The 19,068-nt window shown below is 38.9% G+C and overlaps 1 protein-coding gene and 1 long non-coding RNA gene across 2 annotated transcripts in view; both read left to right on the forward strand.

Annotated features, from left to right (window-relative positions):
• Nucleotides 1-19,068, forward strand: part of LOC134798468 (uncharacterized) — a 350,482-nt gene that overhangs the window by 220,881 nt on the left and 110,533 nt on the right. The gene's annotated exons all lie outside the window — the stretch shown is intronic.
• LOC134798034 (pregnancy zone protein-like) overlaps nt 1-19,068 on the forward strand; it is a 54,923-nt gene that overhangs the window by 10,045 nt on the left and 25,810 nt on the right. The window contains exon 2 of the mRNA XM_063770364.1: nt 16,066-16,235. Within this exon, the coding sequence (XP_063626434.1) occupies nt 16,066-16,235 (170 nt within the window). The remainder of the gene's footprint in view (nt 1-16,065; nt 16,236-19,068) is intronic.

The raw sequence follows: 19,068 nt of genomic DNA on the forward strand, positions 1-19,068 counted from the left end.
TTGAACCGGTACTAGCATAACAAATAATTAGTAGGTTGAAACGTTCAACTGGTACTAGCAAAACAAATAATTAGTAGGTTGAAACGTTCAACTGGTACTAGCAAAACAAATAATTAGTAGGTTGAAACGTTCAACTGGTACTAGCAAAACAAATAATTAGTAGGTTGAAACTTTCAACTGGTACTAGCAAAACAAATAATTAGTAGGTTGAAACTTTCAACCGGTACTAGCAAAACAAATAATTAGTAGGTTGAAACTTTCAACCGGTACTAGCAAAACAAATAATTAGTAGGTTGAAACTTTCAACCGGTACTAGCAAAACAAATAATTAGTAGGTTGAAATGTTCAACTGGTACCAGCAAAACAAATAATTAGTAGGTTGAAACTTTCAACCGGTACTAGCAAAACAAATAATTAGTAGGTTGAAACTTTCAACGGGTACTAGCAAAACAAATAATTAGTAGGTTGAAACGTTCAACTGGTACTAGTAAAACAAATAATTAGTAGGTTGAAACGTTCAACTGGTACTAGCAAAACAAATAATTAGTAGGTTGAAACTTTCAACCGGTACTAGCAAAACAAATAATTAGTAGGTTGAAACTTTCAACCGGTACTAGCAAAACAAATAATTAGTAGGTTGAAATGTTCAACTGGTACTAGCAAAACAAATAGTTGGTGGGTTGAAACTTTCAACCGGTACTAGCAAAACAAATAATTAGTAGGTTGAAACTTTCAACCGGTACTAGCAAAACAAATAATTAGTAGGTTGAAATGTTCAACTGGTACTAGCAAAACAAATAATTAGTAGGTTGATTGTTCAACTGGTACCTAGCAAAACAAATAATTAGTAGGTTGATTATTCAACTGTTGCTAGCAAAACAAATAATTAGTAGGTTGGAACTTTCAACTGGTACTGGCAAAACAAATAATTAGTAGGTTGGAACTTTCAACTGGTACTAGCAAAACAAATAATTAGTAGGTTGGAACATTCAACTGGTACTAGCAAAATAAATAAGTAGTGGGTTGAATGTTCAACTAGTACTATAGTAGAAGAGCCGGCCGCAAAATTTTTAACCGACTTGATACCACGATGAAATGCACAATGGTTTCCCAGAAAAGTTATGCTAAGTCCGAATTCGATAGTCTGCCACGGCGGAACTTGCCGAAAGTACGAAAAAGAAGGCCACTTCCGGTGCGAAAAAAGGGGCTGATTTAACCCATCTGATACCGAGATAGTAGTTATGGCAGCAGTTAGAAATTTACATGTAGACACAGAAAAGCGAAGTCTGCCACTATTTTTTTTGCCGGAAGTGCTTGGCAGACGCTCTCAAAGGTGACCATCGGGACCCCTAAATTAACCCATCTGATACCACCATGAAACCAATGCCAGTCGGTAGGTATGAACTCTCATGTCAGGAATATATAAGTCTGCCAAGGCTTTTCCTGCCGAAACACCATGGCAGACGAGATTATGTAAGCAAGGTCGCCATCGGTTACCCTACACTAACCCATCTGATACCACCATGAAACCAATTCCATTCGGTAGGTATGAACCCCCATTTTAGGAATATATAAGTCTGCCAAGGTTTTTCCTGCCGAAACACCTTGGCAGACGAGATTATAAGCAAGATGACCATCGGTTACCGTACACTAACCCATCTGATACCGCCATGAAACCAATTCCAATCGGTAGGTATGAGCCCTCATTTCATGAATATATAAGTCTGCCAAGGCCTTTCCTGCCGAAACTCCTTGACAGACGAGATTATGTAAGCAACACCCGCATCCGTGGGACCGGTATACGTGATTACTGTAGGCTTATTTATTACTTTATGCTTTTACATATTTGTATATTATTATGTTATTAATGAAATATATTTATAATTTATTAAACCTATACCTAATACATTGGGAATTCATTACCTGCTTACGGCAGTAGTAGGGAGTAGTGGGTGAGTTCTGGCTCACTTAGCCAGGCCAACAGTCCCTACCCCTTTTTTTCCCTTGTTGAGGCCCTGCAACCTTACCTTGAACCCAACCTAATGTCATTGTAGCTCGAATCTAACCTAATCTATTTTTATTGCTTTTAGAAAATATTCTAATAACAATTATCTACTTTTGCAAAGTTAAATGTTGAATTCTTTATTTCGCAAAATGGAATTTTAATGTGACTATGTATGTGCAATCTACTTAGAAACTGGGTTTAGAAATATAAAAACACACATTTTATATAGGATAATAAGTTTATTCAAGTAATATTCTGAACATATGAGATATAGTAACATCATTACTTATTCTGTGTACAGTGGAGAAAACATGCAAGTTGACATTTTTCGTTTTAAAATAAAGATAAACTAAACAGTATTTGCCACAAACCGATGTTAAAAAACTTTGCAGTTGTTGGTTGGCATAATACCATCTCTTACAATTTCTCTTCATTAACATTTTATGATACCTTCCTGTTTTTATTTACTTAATTTAATTTTTTACTTTTTATGTGATCGGTACTTCATTTATTTTAGATTTTGGGCTAATATTAGTTTGTTAACCGACTTCCAAATCTCAAAGAAGGAGGTTATCAATTCGGTTGTATGTTTTTTTTATTTTTTATTTTTTTTTTATGTTTGTTACTCTATATCTCCGTTATTCCTGGACCGATTTTGAAAATTAGTTTTTTGATTGTATGTATATGCATACAGATTGGTTCCGTTTTTGTCAAAACCCAGTTCTGATGATGAGATCCATGAGGAATCGAGGGAACTCCTCAAATTTTAAACGCATACATATAGTGATTTTTGGGTTTTTATCATCAAATTAAGCATACACATTCAAAAAAGTGACATTTGATGAAGTGCAACTGCTGATGATGATCAGAACGGAACTCTTCAACGACGCATAGTTCACGTTTGGCGATTTGTCGTCTTCGTTATGTTTGTTAAGCAAGTCAAGTTTTTAAGCCACATTTTTGTCAAGCTCGAGTTCTGATGATGGGATCCATGAGGAATCGAGGGAACTCCTCAAATCTTAAAGGCATGCGTATAGAAATTTTTGTATTTTCATCAGAAAATCAAGGATTTTCATTAAAAACTGGCGCATTTGATGAAGTGGAACTGCTGATGATGACCAGAACAGAACTCTTCAACCACGCATAGTTCACGTTTGGCGATTTTTCCTCTTCGTTATGTTTGTTAAGCAAGTCAAGTTTTAAAGCCACATTTTTGTCAAGCTCGAGTTCTAATGATGGGATCCATAAGGAATCGAGGGAACTCCTCAAATATTAAAGGCATAAGTATAGATTTTTTTTGTATTTTCATCATAAAATCAAGCATTTACATTAAAAACTGTCGCATTTGATGAAGTGGAACTGCTGATGATGACCAGAACAAAACTCTTCAACGACGCATAGTACACGTTTGGTGATTTCTTATTTCGATTTTGACTTGGACTGCGACCCGGACTCGGACCCAGAACCGGACTCATACCCGGATCCGGTTCGGACCCGGACTCGGACCCGGACTTGGAATCGAACTCGGACCCGGACTCGGACTCGGACACGGACTCGGACTAGGACCCGGACTCGGACTCGGACCCGGACTCGGAACCGGACTCGGAACCGGACTCGGAACCGGACTCGGACTCGGACCCGGACACGGACTCGGACACGGATTCGGACCCGGACTCGGACTCAGACTCGGACCCGGACTCGGACCCGGACCTTGACCCGGAAAACCACTATAATATATATTATATTATAATTATTATTATTACACGTAAATTTGTTCACGAAGAAACCGTGTACCGACTCTTTATGCCATTATATTTTTAATTTGCTGTTATGCTCTACAAATCGACACTAAAAGTATCAAAATATCAAAATATGGAGTTCCGTTTGAGAAAGAAGCAAAACAATTTTGTCTTTGACAGTAATTGAATTATTGTGTGATTTTGAAAGCTAGACAATTCAAGATTTATATTTTTACTCACAAAGACAACACAGAAATTCAATCTCAAATGTAAACCTTCGAACAATTTCCATACATTGACGACATCACTCAAAATTCTTCTTCAAGTCAGATGTCCGCTGGGGCTGCACCGGAGCACACGTATAATTCTTCAAATAAAAATGACAGCTTGATTTGACATTAAATCATATACGCACACGAGAAAGTATACCAGTAGATAAATTGTATTTCAAAAAATAGGGTACATAAATATCAGCTCACGTCTCCTTTAAATTTGATTTGCTGTTATTTACGGGTCATAATGGTTGAAAACCTCAGTAAACTATCTTAAAACAATACGATTACAGTCGAATTTAAGTATTATGTTCCTTCAAATCAAAACTCGCTTAAAATGAAAAAAGTTTAAAGACTCATCCTTTACTGATTGGGATTAATTTTCATTTTGCGTCATTTTAAAAACGTATTTGACTTCTGTACGTCAATTAATTTTGATGACAATTGTAATCTTGTAATATATTATAGAACTTTTATCTTAAAATATTGCCTATTAACAGGAAGCGTTATGTAATTCGTATAAGTAATACCTGAAAGTCTTGTACCTAGATCTGTAATACCATGGATTGCGACGAATAAATGATTATGATTATGCCGTTCGTTCCGTCTATATGTATAATGCGTGTACGTGCTGTTCTCTGAAAATCTTCAAGAAAAAATAACGGCTAGACCAGCACGAAGTACTAGCGAGTTTTTGCGGCTTTGGAGACCGAGATAAAGCTTACAGGCCAATACCGCTGTGGCCTGGTTATTGTTATGTATACCTATGTATCGAATGTTTTAAAAAAAAATTACTATAAAAAGCAATGTTTTATTTCGATTAGGTCTACATTTTGTGCATATTGTATATCTGAAGTATTTTCGTACTAAACTTGAAACTTTCGTTGAAACTAAATAAAATAATTATTCCTAATATACAGTCACCTGCAATTTATGTTACACAACACACAACGAAGGCCGCAAAAATATCTGACACGATCTTATTTGTAGAACCATAAGAGCATGTCATATATTTTTGCGGCCTTCGAAGAGTAGGTACCGGTCATTATCACCAACTTTGCCCGCATTTAAAAAAAAACACGAATTTCTCAAAAAAAAAACAAATCGTAATTACTTTTTTTGCTCAGCACGTCCATTGTGATCAAACGCATCAGTTTATTTGAAGAAAAAATATTTTATCGTGTTTTTACCCATTTTTTTGCGTTTTAGAGGGTGGGCAAAGATATCCGGAGTTTTCGCCAACATTGCCCTCGTCAATTTGGTATTCAAATACAGCTCGTATGATGATGATGTCTAAAGATCACTGGTTTTGGGCAATCCTACCGTTCCCTGTTAATAACTTAGCGATAAGTGTAAAAACTTTTAAATAAATTTGCTGGGCAATGTTGCCTACCCGTTTTTGCTCATTTCCATATAAGGCTCGCCTAAGCATTTTACAAAGGCTAGGGTTGTCACTTTTGAGAAAATCTGTTACAATAGTTTAATGGCCAAAAATATGATTTTTGCTGTGTTTTTCATTAGTTAACGGGATAAAACATCTAAGTAAAGGATAATAAGACAAATTAAATACAGTATATATTTATAAACTTACTTTAGTGTACAAACATAACCTTATTTTACATGCGAAGTTGGGTAAATTAGATGAAAGTGACAACCCTAATCCGTTTTTGGTGGTGGGCAATGTTGGTATGGATGCCAAATCACCGGATTACTTTGCCCACCGCTAAAACTCGCTAAAAATTACAAATTAAAGATATCTTATTGATACTGTTTTAACACCCCCTGGCACTGATTAAAATAACCGACTTGGTTTCACATTACATCTCAAAACTTTTTGAAGTGAAAATTTCTTTAGCGGCGTGTAATAGTGCCCTAGCGGCCTATTTGCTGAATAAATGTTGAAGTTTGAAGTTTGCATGCCAAGTTTCGTGCTTTCTGCCGGATGGGACAGGATTTAGGATGGGTCAGACCAGGACCGCATTTTTGCAGGTTCATCTTTTATTAGCCAGACTCTACCTCCATACTAAATCGAGCTAAGGAGTCGCACTATAAAGAAATATTGAACATTTTCTTTCAAGTTGATATACAGGGTGTCCATGCATTAGGGTATTCATATTCAATATTCAATAATTTATTCATAAAATCAATACAATTTTACACGTCAATGGTATTTAGAACCAGTATACAAAGTATCATAACAAATTACGATTTTTTTACTTTGGAGCAACCTGTATGTGTTAGTAGCTCCTGAGGTAATAAATAGTATGACTAGATTTTGCCCTGTGCGCGGGGCCCGAGGGCCCCGCGGTCTTCTTGTAGTTTGTTGTTGGTGCTGTTGTTTTTGTTGTAGTAGTAGTAGTAGTAGTTTGTTTTCCAAAGGGAAAAAGAAATAAAGTTGTACTTTTGCTAGTACGAAAAGATCCGCGTGAAAGCACTACATTCCCGCAGCTCGGCCTGGCCTCGCGTGCTTGGGAACTCGTAAGGGACGCTCCGGGCCTTCGGCCCTACGCGGAGCTCGGCCTTCGTCCTTCGCTGGGTTTCGAAGCTCAGCGTCGGGCCTTCGGCCCGCCGCTTCGCTTATTAAAACAGTTGGGAGGGTTTGTTTTGCTTCGGGGCTTAAGCGGAAAGTTGGAGCTTAAACACGACCCAATAGGAAAAGTGTCTTAGACAAGCGAAACGGCGGGCCGAAGGCCGAAGGCCGTAGGCCAACTTCCCCCTCTCGTGTGACGCTTCGGGCCTTCGGCCCTACGCGGAGCTCGGCCTTCGGTCTTCGCGAGCCTCGACGCTTCGCCGTCGGGCCTTCGGCCCGCCGGCTTCGCTTATCAAGACAGTTGACTTTGTAGAACGCTTGGGGGAACTGCATTCACGCAGCTCGGCCTTCGGCCTCGCGTTTTGGGAGTCGGGGTGGAGGCTCCGGGCCTTCGGCCCTCCGCCGGGGTCGGCCTTCGGCCTCCCGGCCTGAAGCTCGCCCTTCGGGCTCGCTTAACACACTTTTTGTATAGGATTTTGCTTTGTTCGTCATTCCCGCAGCTCGGCCTTCGGCCTCGCCCAAAATTACTGGGGGCGGGGCACGCTTGGATATTCGGGGTGAAGCTCCGGGCCTGACGGCCCTACGCGGGGTCGGCCTTCGGCCTCCCGGCCTGAAGCTCGCCCTTCGGGCTCGCTTAACCTACTTGGAAATTTGAATTTTGCCCTTGTCGCCCGCCATTTTGGATTTTTAAAAAAATTTTTTTACATGGTAATGCTGGGTCCCCTAGCTCGCCGCATGCCAAATCTCAGCGCACGCGGACCAACTTGAAAAATTAAAAAAAAAAGTCGGCCATTTTGAAATTTTTTAAATGCAGTTTGCTTTGTTTCGGGGCCCTCTATGACATTTGGTCGAGCACCCCCCACCTACCTCGCACCGTTTAAAAGTTGCCATACAAAATTAAAATGACCATTATTTCCGCCATCTTGGATTTTTTCCAAAAAATTTTTTTTTCATAGGAATCTAGAGGCTTCTATCTCTCGCCATGCCAAATCTCAGCGCGCTCGGACCAACTTGAAAAAAAAAAAAAAAGTCGGCCCGTTTGAAAATTTTTAAATGCAGTTTATTTTGTCTTGGGGCCCTCTATGACATTTGGTCGAGCACCCCCCACCTATCTCGCACCGTTTAAAAGTTGCCATACAAAATAAAAGGAGCCATTTTTTCCGCCATCTTGGAATTTTTCGGAATTTTTTTTCCCATACGAATCTAGAGGACCCCGAGATTCCGTGACCAAAATTTCAGCGCGCTAGGACAAACTTGAAAAAATTAAAAAAAAAAGTCAGCCATTTTGAAAAAAAATGGCGGCGTCAAAAACTGCCAGGGTCCCTCTATGACATTTGGTCGAGCACCCCCCACCTACCTCCCACCGTTTGGCCGGGCCGTCGAACATTTTTCTGACCGGAAGCGGTAGGCCAAAAGTCTGAATTTTCTGAAGTCACGAGACCGCCCTCTATACGACCGTACCAAAGTCTAACACCCCACGAACCTCCTTCTGGGAGAACAATCATGTCAATTAATCAGTCGTGTTGCAGCTTTAAATAAGATTAATTATTAATTATTAAATTATTAAATACAATATATATACAGTGGTACTACTAAACGAAATTAATAACTAGCTTAAATCTAAAATAGGCCCTTGAGGCATTGTACCAAGGATGCTGGCGGCATTTCCTCGCTGTATCGCAATGCTGATAAATTAAATTATTAAATTAAATTAAATTAATTAAAACTTTCTGCGACCGTTTTGATTATCTTTTTTATTTATGACATTAATAAGATTCTGACTTTTGACAAATGTCATCATTGCCGCACATTTTCAAACAAATTGTCAAAAGCACTGCCAATGATTAATACAGTATGTTTCTTTTTGTTGTCGATTATTGGAATTAACTTTTGTTTGATAATTTAATGTTTTATCTTTTGTTCTAATTAAAAAGAAATTACCGTTAGAGCATTTCTGAGAAGTAACCCTATGTGGGATTTCAGGGTTTGTCCAATGGCTAAGGTCACCATGTATTTAAAAACGTAAACGTTAAAGTTTTTGGGATATATGTATAGTAGACTATTTATACTCCACATTGATACCATAAGAAGTTAATAAAACTGCCTGAAAGTTAGAGAGGACTATGGAGGAGATTACTGTTTACTAGCTTTTGACTTAACTCCTGGCCCCTGTTTCACCAACGTGACAGGTGCGACGAATTGTAAAATCACTGTTGCTGACGTCACAGGCATCCATGAACTACGGTTACCGCTTACCATCGGGCGGGCCGTATTCCTGTTTGCCACCATCATTGTATTATTAAAAAAAAACTTTATGATATCGGAAAAAAACAGATATTTCTCTTGCTAAGTTTATGACAATTGTCACAGAAACACTGCAATTGTCACGAAATTCCGACATATAACTCATTACCTGTCAAGAATTACCTACAATTCTTCTAGATCTTTGACAATTGTCAGAAACTTCACAGGAGAAATATCTGTTTTTTCCGATATAATAAAGTTTTTTTTAAATAATACAATGATGGTGGCAAACAGGAATACGGCCCGCCCGATGGTAAGTGGTAATCGTAGCCCATGGATGCCTGTGACGTCAGCGATAGTGATTTTACAATTCGTCGCACCTGTCACCGATGTAAAATTGGGGCCTGGCCTCTATTTCACTACGGTGGCAGGTGCGACACTTGTCGACATCACAGTTGGTACTGACGTTACAGGCCTCCATAGGCTACTCACTAAACTCCATTATATCGCCAAATACTAAGTACTTATTTTGCGAAGCTAATGACAATTGTCACAAGAAACACGACAATTGTCGGTAATTCTTGACAGCAAATGAGTTCTGTGTAACACTATATGAGTAAAATGAATATAGGCGTGGAATCGAATGTATTTGCAGCCAACAAAATGCCAATGTTTGTTCAGCTACCTGTTCACCTGTTTAAATTGCTTATTATCAATTTAGATCCGGATTTTACACCTGGCTGACATCGGATAGCCATTTATATTGATGTCAATGGTGTTGGTGAATATTTTAATTCATTCGGGCGAAAACCGGAAGGTTGGTTGGGTATCATAAAATGTTCATGGAGAGAAATTGTAAAGGCCCCAGTACACAATGGGCCATTGCCGGCCACTCCAAGGGACGCAGCCATGCGGTAGAATGAGATAGCAATATGATTTGCTCCCTCTAACGCATAAATGCGTCCCTTGGAATGGCCGGCGATGGCCCATTGTGTACTGGGGCCTTAAGATATGGTATTGTAATCAACAACTGCAAAGTTTTTTTTACATCGGTTTGTGGCAAATACTGTTTAGTTTATCTTTATTTTAAAACGAAAAATGTCAACTTGCATGTTTTCTCCACTGTACACAGAATAAGTAATGATGTTACTATATCTCATATGTTCAGAATATTACTTGAATAAACTTATTATCCTATATAAAATGTGTGTTTTTATATTTCTAAACCCAGTTTCTAAGTAGATTGCACATACATTATAGTCACATTAAAATTCCATTTTGCGAAATAAAGAATTCAACATTTAACTTTGCAAAAGTAGATAATTGTTATTAGAATATTTTCTAAAAGCAATAAAAATATATTAGGTTAGATTCGAGCTACAATGACATTAGGTTGGGTTCAAGGTAAGGTTGCAGGGCCTCAACAAGGGAAAAAAAGGGGGAGGGACTGTTGGCCTGGCTAAGTGAGCCAGAACTCACCCACTACTCCCTACTACTGCCGTAAGCAGGTAATGAATTCCCAATGTATTAGGTATAGGTTTAATAAATTATAAATATATTTCATTAATAACATAATAATATACAAATATGTAAAAGCATAAAGTAATAAATAAGCCTACAGTAATCACGTATACCGGTCCCACGGATGCGGATGTTGCTTACATAATCTCGTCTGTCAAGGAGTTTCCGCAGGAAAGGCCTTGGCAGACTTAAAAATTTCCGAAATGAGGGTTCATAACTACCGACTGGAATTGGTTTCATGGAGGTATCAGATGGGTTAATGTAGGGTAACTGATGTACACCTTGCTAACATAATCTCGTCTGCCAAGGTGTTTCGGCAGGAAAAGCCTTGGCAGACTTATATATTCATGAAATGAGGGTTCATACCTACCGACTGGAATTGGTTTCATGGCGGTATCAGATGGGTTAGTGTACGGTAACCGATGGCCATCTTGCTTATAATCTCGTCTGCCAAGGTGTTTCGGCAGGAAAAACCTTGGCAGACTTATATATTCCTAAAATGGGGGTTCATACCTACCGAATGGAATTGGTTTCATGGTGGTATCAGATGGGTTAGTGTAGGGTAACCGATGGCGACCTTGCTTACATAATCTCGTCTGCCATGGTGTTTCGGCAGGAAAAGCCTTGGCAGACTTATATATTCCTGACATGAGAGTTCATACCTACCGACTGGCATTGGTTTCATGGTGGTATCAGATGGGTTAATTTAGGGGTCCCGATGGTCACCTTTGAGAGCGTCTGCCAAGCACTTCCGGCAAAAAAAATAGTGGCAGACTTCGCTTTTCTGTGTCTACATGTAAATTTCTAACTGCTGCCATAACTACTATCTCGGTATCAGATGGGTTAAATCAGCCCCTTTTTTCGCACCGGAAGTGGCCTTCTTTTTCGTACTTTCGGCAAGTTCCGCCGTGGCAGACTATCGAATTCGGACTTAGCATAACTTTTCTGGGAAACCATTGTGCATTTCATCGTGGTATCAAGTCGGTTAGAAATTTTGCGGCCGGCTCTTCTACCACTAGCAAAACAAAAGAAATGATAAGCGAAATCATAACACTTACCTACGATACAAACAGAGAATGATTAGTAAATTGAATGTTCAATTGGTACTAACAAACCAAAAGAGTCAAATGTACCTAGTAACTAGTCTAGTAGACGCGATAGTGGTGGTTGGTACTAACGATGGGACCTTTTGTTATAGGTCGTCCAAATTAGTACAACATAGTACTTAAAAGTAAACTGACGCGATATAGTGTTGGTTGGTACTAACGATAGTATCTTGTTTTAGGTCATCCAAAATGTCCTATATACCACCATTAGACGGATTCTTTAGCCCACCAAAACTTAATAGGGAGGCAAAATAGTCATAAACTGACATTATGTTAGTATAGAGTGACCTCCTATTATGTAATGTATTTATTGAATTCGAAATTATATAATAAGCAGTTTAGTGCCTCTGCCTACTGTTCCATTTAACTTAAGGCGTAGGTATAGATGGATGGCCTCGGGAATAGGCATATCTACTAATGTAGATTCAGGGTAGATTTCAATTAAGTATACAAAAAAAAAAAAAAATTACGCCAGTTGGAAAACATTTCCTGTAAAGTATTACAATTTAACCTTCTTCTAACCTATACCCGTATCATAAATTTACTGCATTTTGCAGATGTTCGTATGGGTAAGAACAGCCTAAATAAAAAACGAACAAAGTATATATAAAAATATATTATACGACGACTTAGACGGTATTCCGGTTAAAGATTGTTGTAGCAATCCTGTTGGAACAGTTAGAAGACAGGTTAAATTATAGTTTAAGAGAAACAAGCAGGTGACCAAGATAAGAGTAATAATGCATTCTGCGTAAGTAGCCGTGGAAATTGTGGAACACAGAGGCATGCCTAAACTGCCCAAATAAAACCTATATGAGGATATACAATTCTTCAAAATCGTATATGACCCAGATTTCATATAATAAATCCCAATTCCAATCTATTTTAGAGCCGGAATACATGATTCTATAGAATAATAATCAGGGCAAAGCTCAATTACAAACCCAAGTACAACAGGTACGTAAATAGACGCTGGGCCTGTCATAATACATCATGTCATGTAGTACCTAAAGTCAATGCTGTAAAAACTGAAGTGGCGATGCGGGGAGCCTTACACGGTGAGGAAGCACTGCTTACTTAACTAAACTACGAAACTATACCCAAGGCAAGCATGACTTAGGTACTAACAGCAAAAACCCTAGTGACCAGCAGTCAACCTAATGTTTTGTAAATAGACATACGGCTTTTGTCGGTTAACAGTGTAGATGACGAAGTCCCTTTTTAACTACCTAGGTAGTAGGTACACCTACTCAGATGAAGATGAGTGATGTGTGTGATGTGATGACTAATTATAATTAAGTGTAATTAAAAAGGCACTTTACCGGAAAATATATTTCCTTATTTCAGTCACATGCATAAACTTACAATAATTAAGGATGCCAAAACTCTTAGGTATGCGGTTGAGACAATACATACATTAGAAATTATAGGTACATAGTCTCAGAACCGATACATTAAATCAAAACAGAAACAAATAACTAAATACTGTGTGTAGGTACCTACACATTATAAAATAAAAACAATAAGTATTCGAATTAACCGTGATTTTGATCGCTCTCAATGACAGTTTGCCTGATGTTTAATTTGTTGAGGCTAACTAATTAAGTAAAACTAGTAGATTAAAGTTGTAGCTTGAACCACTTCATTGATCTACCCAAGAGTACACATTTATTGTACTAATTGAGCACTAAGACTCAAAAGACCAAAAACCTAGGTCTTATCATTTAGAAACGTTAAACGTAACGATAAAATGGTAAAGTACCTGAACATTCGAACTGTACTCTGGTGTACTCAGTATTTCATGGGATCATGGTTAGAATAATGGAATTCCATTGGTTCGTTGGAAGATGTTTATTGAAGTTAAATGACATACTTACCAATGGCAGGATATAGGAAGCAGACATACAAGGTGTATACCTATGTTTCAGGTTTATAAAATATGTTGCAAGTAATTGAAATAAACCGAAGAAAAAGTGTATAAGTACAAATAATAATATTTATGTGACAGTCTGACAGTAATTATTGTGGAAATAATAATACAATACTTACTGGTCACAATTCAATTGAAAAATCAGCTTTCAATTAGTAAAGTGTTACGTTATTTTCATAACATAAATTGTAATTATGATTCTTCGCATAAGTAAGTTGCTAGAATAATATTACATTCGATATTATATTTGCTGTGTTACTTTTTGAGCAATAAAATGAATAAAATAAATATTTGGATTAATTGATGTCAAGATTATATTATTCAAGTATTATAATTAAAGAACGATAATTGTATTGATAATATGTATGCAATGCAATTAATAATAATAATGGTCAAATAGGCAGGTAAATCTTAGTAGGTACCTAACAAATTAATAATATATATATCTATTTATATAGATTATTGTTTGCTTAACCTATTCACAAGTAAAACTAATCATACTTGACGTGGTACCTCCACAACGAATGTAACATTCCTACTTTATTTGACCTTGGATTATCTACAAGTATTTTAAATTGCATTATATATATATTAACATCATACAAGACAAGCAAAACTGAGTCAATCAGTTATTGCCAATAAGTAACTAATGTCCAAGACACTTGGCAAGCTTACAATGTTATTGTACCTAAATCATGAAATAGGTATTAATTAGTAAAATATTATATTGTATGCTAATGGAAATACCTGGAAATGTGTAAGCATCAAAAGGAAAATGTGGTAAATAAGGCGTTAAAAGTAAATCTTTGAGTTATAAGCAATTGAATAAAAAACTCAAAACTGCAAATAGGAGAAGGAGAGGGACTGACACCTAAAAAGAAATTGTAAAAGTAAAATAATGGTTTTACAGATTTAAAGGCTTGCTAGTGTTGGAAAATATTTATTATTTAACTGTTGTAAAATGAATACATCCACACCTCGCCGAGTTTCTTACGCCGGTTCTTCTCGGGTCTGAGGTTAACCTTTCCGAACCGGTGGTAGTATACCTAGATTGGAAAAATAAATTGACCTAGCGAGTATAAGATAATACGATAAACTGAACTATTGTTGCATGATAAATATATAAAGTAAAATAAATAAATCGTTATAAAAAGGGAGAGATGTGACGATTACACAATAAACAGTACGACGCAACTACCCGCTAGCTTCACTCCGTGGAGAAGTGTCATGGCAGGCGGGTGGCTGGCGGAGTGCACGAGCAATAACAGTTGTTTCATTTGATCACCCAGTACACAACGGAGCCTGGACGTCACATACATAAAGGTAAAAAAACTTACGTTAAGCCCCTCTTGCATGTAGGCGTGTAGGTACAGTTTACAAAAAAGCATTAAATTAACCTTCAAGAAAAGAGCGAAATCTGTTCAAAGGCCGGCAACGCACTTACAACCTCAACCCCTCAAGTGTTGAGGGTGTCCAAGTGCGTCGAACCCTAAAAATTACCTATAAGCACAGAATAAATAACAGTACTAGGTACAGAAGACTCACTCTCTAACAAAACGCGTCTGTTACGATCAGCACAGATATGGCCGCTAGGTGGCGACAGCGCCACGCGCGGCTTATGGCTTTCCCCAAAATTGGGGCGGAACGGATGTACTTTTAGCTACCTGTAGCAAAGCGACGAAATCGCGGAGTGAGCCACGCCTGCTATAAGTAACTTACCTATAAGACGGCCGGTCTGGCCTAGTGGGTTCGTATCCGGGTAAGGGCATTTATTTGAGTGATGAACACAGATATTTGTTCCTGAGTCATTCCATGTATATAAGTATCTATTTATCTATACATATACGTATGTATATCGTCGCCTAGTACCCATAGTACAAGCTTTGCTTAGTTTGGGACTAGGTCGATCTAGCTAGGTGTAAGATTGTCCCCAAATAATTATTTATTAATTTTCTTACTATATCTTCCACCTATCTACCTAAAATTACCTACTAGGTACATTACTGCCTTACTTCTGTGTAATGTACTCAACGGACTGTAACCCAAACATAATTGTTCCATTCCATACAATAGCAAAACGCGACTCCTGAGAATCTTCATTCCAAACATACACATGCGGCCAACGGCGGCGCCACTGTTTAACAAAACAATTCAATTTAGTATGAAATATGTTCAGTTTAGTAATTAACTACTGGCATAGTTAAATTTGTGGAGCATGTATGTTATTTTGAGTCAGTGGTAGGTGGTGGCTGCTTTCATTTATTTTGATGTAATTGTATAGAAAGCCCTTTAAAATTAAAGTCGAACATTATAAATGTCAAAGTTTTTTTACTGTTTCTTTACGCAAAAACGCAGACCATAGGGGGGGAGGGGGGCTGTGGGTTTAACATCTACGTGGAGGAAGTCGCGGGAGAAGGCTAGTCATAAATAAAAGCCTAACAATAAAGATCTCAATATAACACTTTAAACTCTCGCGTTTTGTACACATATTTAATTACACAAACGGGTCTACCGCGATATAATTTCATTGTTTTTACCTTTAATTCCGACGTTTCAGCTGAGTTGCACCAGCTGTGGTCACGGAAAGACTCGAAGAATAAAGATCTCCTCAAATTGAGAACCTCCTCCTCCCTCCTTCTCCTCCTAACCTCCGAAGTAGATAATTCTCTTAAATATCCTTCTTAAAATCGCTTGAATAAACTTTCTCCTTCCTTCCAGCTACCCGTGCACAGACCAGAACCACCTGGTCCTCGTACCGGGCGCCCTCACCGCCGGCAGCAGCAACCGAGCCTGCGTATCACGGTTCCACTCTGAGGGCCCAGCTCATGTGACCTTGACTTTGAAGGCTGAGGGCCAGGAGACTAAGGCGACCAGAGATCTGCCCCCTGGTAAGATTGCCACAGCCAGTAAGTTTGCTTACGACAGCCGCCGAGCCTGTGTATCACGGTTCCACTATGACGGCCCAGCTCATGTGACCTTGACTTTGAACGCTGAGGGTCAGGAAACAAAGGCGACCAGAGATCTGCCCCCTGGTAAGATTACCACAGCCAGTAAATTTGCTTAAAGCAGCAGCCTACGTATCGTGATTTCACCATGAGGGTACAACTCATGTAGCCTAGACTTTTAAGGCTGAGTGTCAAGAGACCTAAGCTACAAGGGATTTGCCTCCTGGTAAGAACCAAAAAGTATCTTGAAGGTCCAACTCCTTGACCTTGAAACATTAAAGTTGCAGTTTCTGGCTAACTTTACACAGACCTGGACCTACCTGGGTCCTCGTGCCAGGCGCCCTCACTGCCGGTGCCGGCAGCTGGAGCGGAGCCTACGTATCACAGTTCCACCTTGATGACCCAGCTCATGTGACCTTGACCTTGAAGGCCGCCTCAAGGGTCAGGAGACCAAATCTCAGTAGATTAAGTCAAAGCCAGTAGAGTCAGTACTTAAGCTTGCGGCAGAAGGCACGCTTGCGTATCGACTACGGTTACAATACTTACATACGCCTTAGCACTCCAAGGAAGACTCGCTAAGATCAGAATTTTGATTGAGAACGCCAATAGAAACTTAAACAATTTATGGATCAGACAGTCACGTGACTTCTCGTAGTATCTGTCATCACGCACAGACCAACCCCTATAGACCGAGCTTATAGGACGACTCGCGGTCACCGCCCGTATGGTGTATAGGTCAAATATAAGATTGTTCGCGCGCCGCTCCGATCAGTTGCGCCCAAGGTTACGACCTGTTAGCAGTGTGCACGAGTCTAAGAAAATAAATCGTAAACTATTGAATTCATTGGGAAATCATGGGATATTGCAGCGTAAAATGGTGTGGCAAGTCATCTAAGACTTCTACTTACAAAACAGATGGAATAACATCCCACAGGAAAGCGAAATTCATTATTTCATTGAATAATGTTTCTTGTCCGCGGGGTTCATTTTATACTGGTCAGTAAGCAGAGGCGAAGTATGTCCGTCTCTTTTCGTCAACTTGAAAATGCAATGCGCTATCCCTTTCCCTTTCGACTAGTGATGTGACGACGATGGTTTTTCAGTTGCGGAAACTTCGTGCTTCGTCATACCGTATTGTACCATTTTAGACATAATATATAGGTAACATGTTGTGTAAGTTTTTTTAGAATCCTCTAGGCTAGCGGAGCAGTTAGGCCGCATGTCACGAGATGGACCTGATGATGAACTTCAAAGAAGTGCGAGGGAACTCGGTGTTGGTTTGTGATAGACATATGTTGTATGGGTTATTTAGAATCCTCTAGGTGAGCAGTTAGGTCTCATGTCACGAGATGGACCTGATGATGAACTTCAAAGAAGTGCGAGGGAACTCGGTGTTGGTTTGTGATAGACATATGTTGTATGGGTTATTTAGAATCCTCTAGGTGAGCAGTTAGGTCTCATGTCACGAGATGGACCTGATGATGAACTCCAAAGAAGTGCGAGGGAACTCGGTGTTGGTTTGTGATAGACATATGTTGTATGGGTTTTTTAGAATCCTCTAGGTAAGCAGTTAGGTCTCATGTCACGAGATGGACCTGATGATGAACTTCAAAGAAGTGCGAGGGAACTCGGTGTTGGTTTGTGATAGACATATGTTGTATGGGTTTTTTAGAATCCTCTAGGTGAGCAGTTAGGTCTCATGTCACGAGATGGACCTGATGATGAACTTCAAAGAAGTGCGAGGGAACTCGGTGTTGGTTTGTGATAGACATATGTTGTATGGGTTTTTTAGAATCCTCTAGGTGAGCAGTTAGGTCTCATGTCACGAGATGGACCTGATGATGAACTCTAAAGAAGTGCGAGGGAACTCGGTGTTGGTTTGTGATAGACATATGTTGTATGGGTTTTTTAGAATCCTCTAGGTAAGCAGTTAGGTATCATGTCACGAGATGGACCTGATGATGAACTTCAAAGAAGTGCGAGGGAACTCGGTGTTGGTTTGTGATAGACATATGTTGTATGGGTTTTTTAGAATCCTCTAGGTGAGCAGTTAGGTCTCATGTCACGAGATGGACCTGATGATGAACTTCAAAGAAGTGCGAGAGAACTCGGAGTTGATTTGTAATAGGCATATGTTATTGGTCCATTTGAATATGTTTTCAATACAACCTTCTATGACCTTAATAAAACGGACAAAAGAAAATAATTGTATGAGATTTTGGCGACACTTTTTTCTCGTATCGAAAGAGATTGCGATTCTGAGTGGAAATAATATAAACATTCTAAACTTTAAAATTCAAGTTCTGGGTACTTTAAACAGAAATGCCCTAATATGTTAAGTAAAAATTTCAGGTACATTGTTAAATTACTTAATGAAATATTAAATTAATCAATAAGTATAATTATTAAGTAAGTTTACTCTAAGTATACTAAATTGGTAACAATTTTACCACAATAAATTTCGATGTCACTGGTAGCAGTACCCACTACCTGTAATGAACATGTCCCATCCCTACATTTACACGTGTCAGCGCGCCATGTTTAAAACGACCAATCGCAACGCCGTGAGCACCCCTCCCGCACCTCACAGTTTGGTGATTTGCGTCGGGAACAAAATGGCCAATATTAGGTTTCTAGAGGCGGTGTTCTGTGGTCATCACGATATATTTTAGGGTTCCGTACCCAAAGGGTAAAATCGGGACCCTATTACTAAGACTCCGCTGTCTGTCTGTCACCAGGCTGTATCTCATAAACCGTGATAGTAAATTTTCATAGA

This window comes from Cydia splendana, chromosome 16 (genome assembly GCF_910591565.1).
Source record: "Cydia splendana chromosome 16, ilCydSple1.2, whole genome shotgun sequence".
Classification (NCBI taxonomy): domain Eukaryota; kingdom Metazoa; phylum Arthropoda; class Insecta; order Lepidoptera; family Tortricidae; genus Cydia; species Cydia splendana.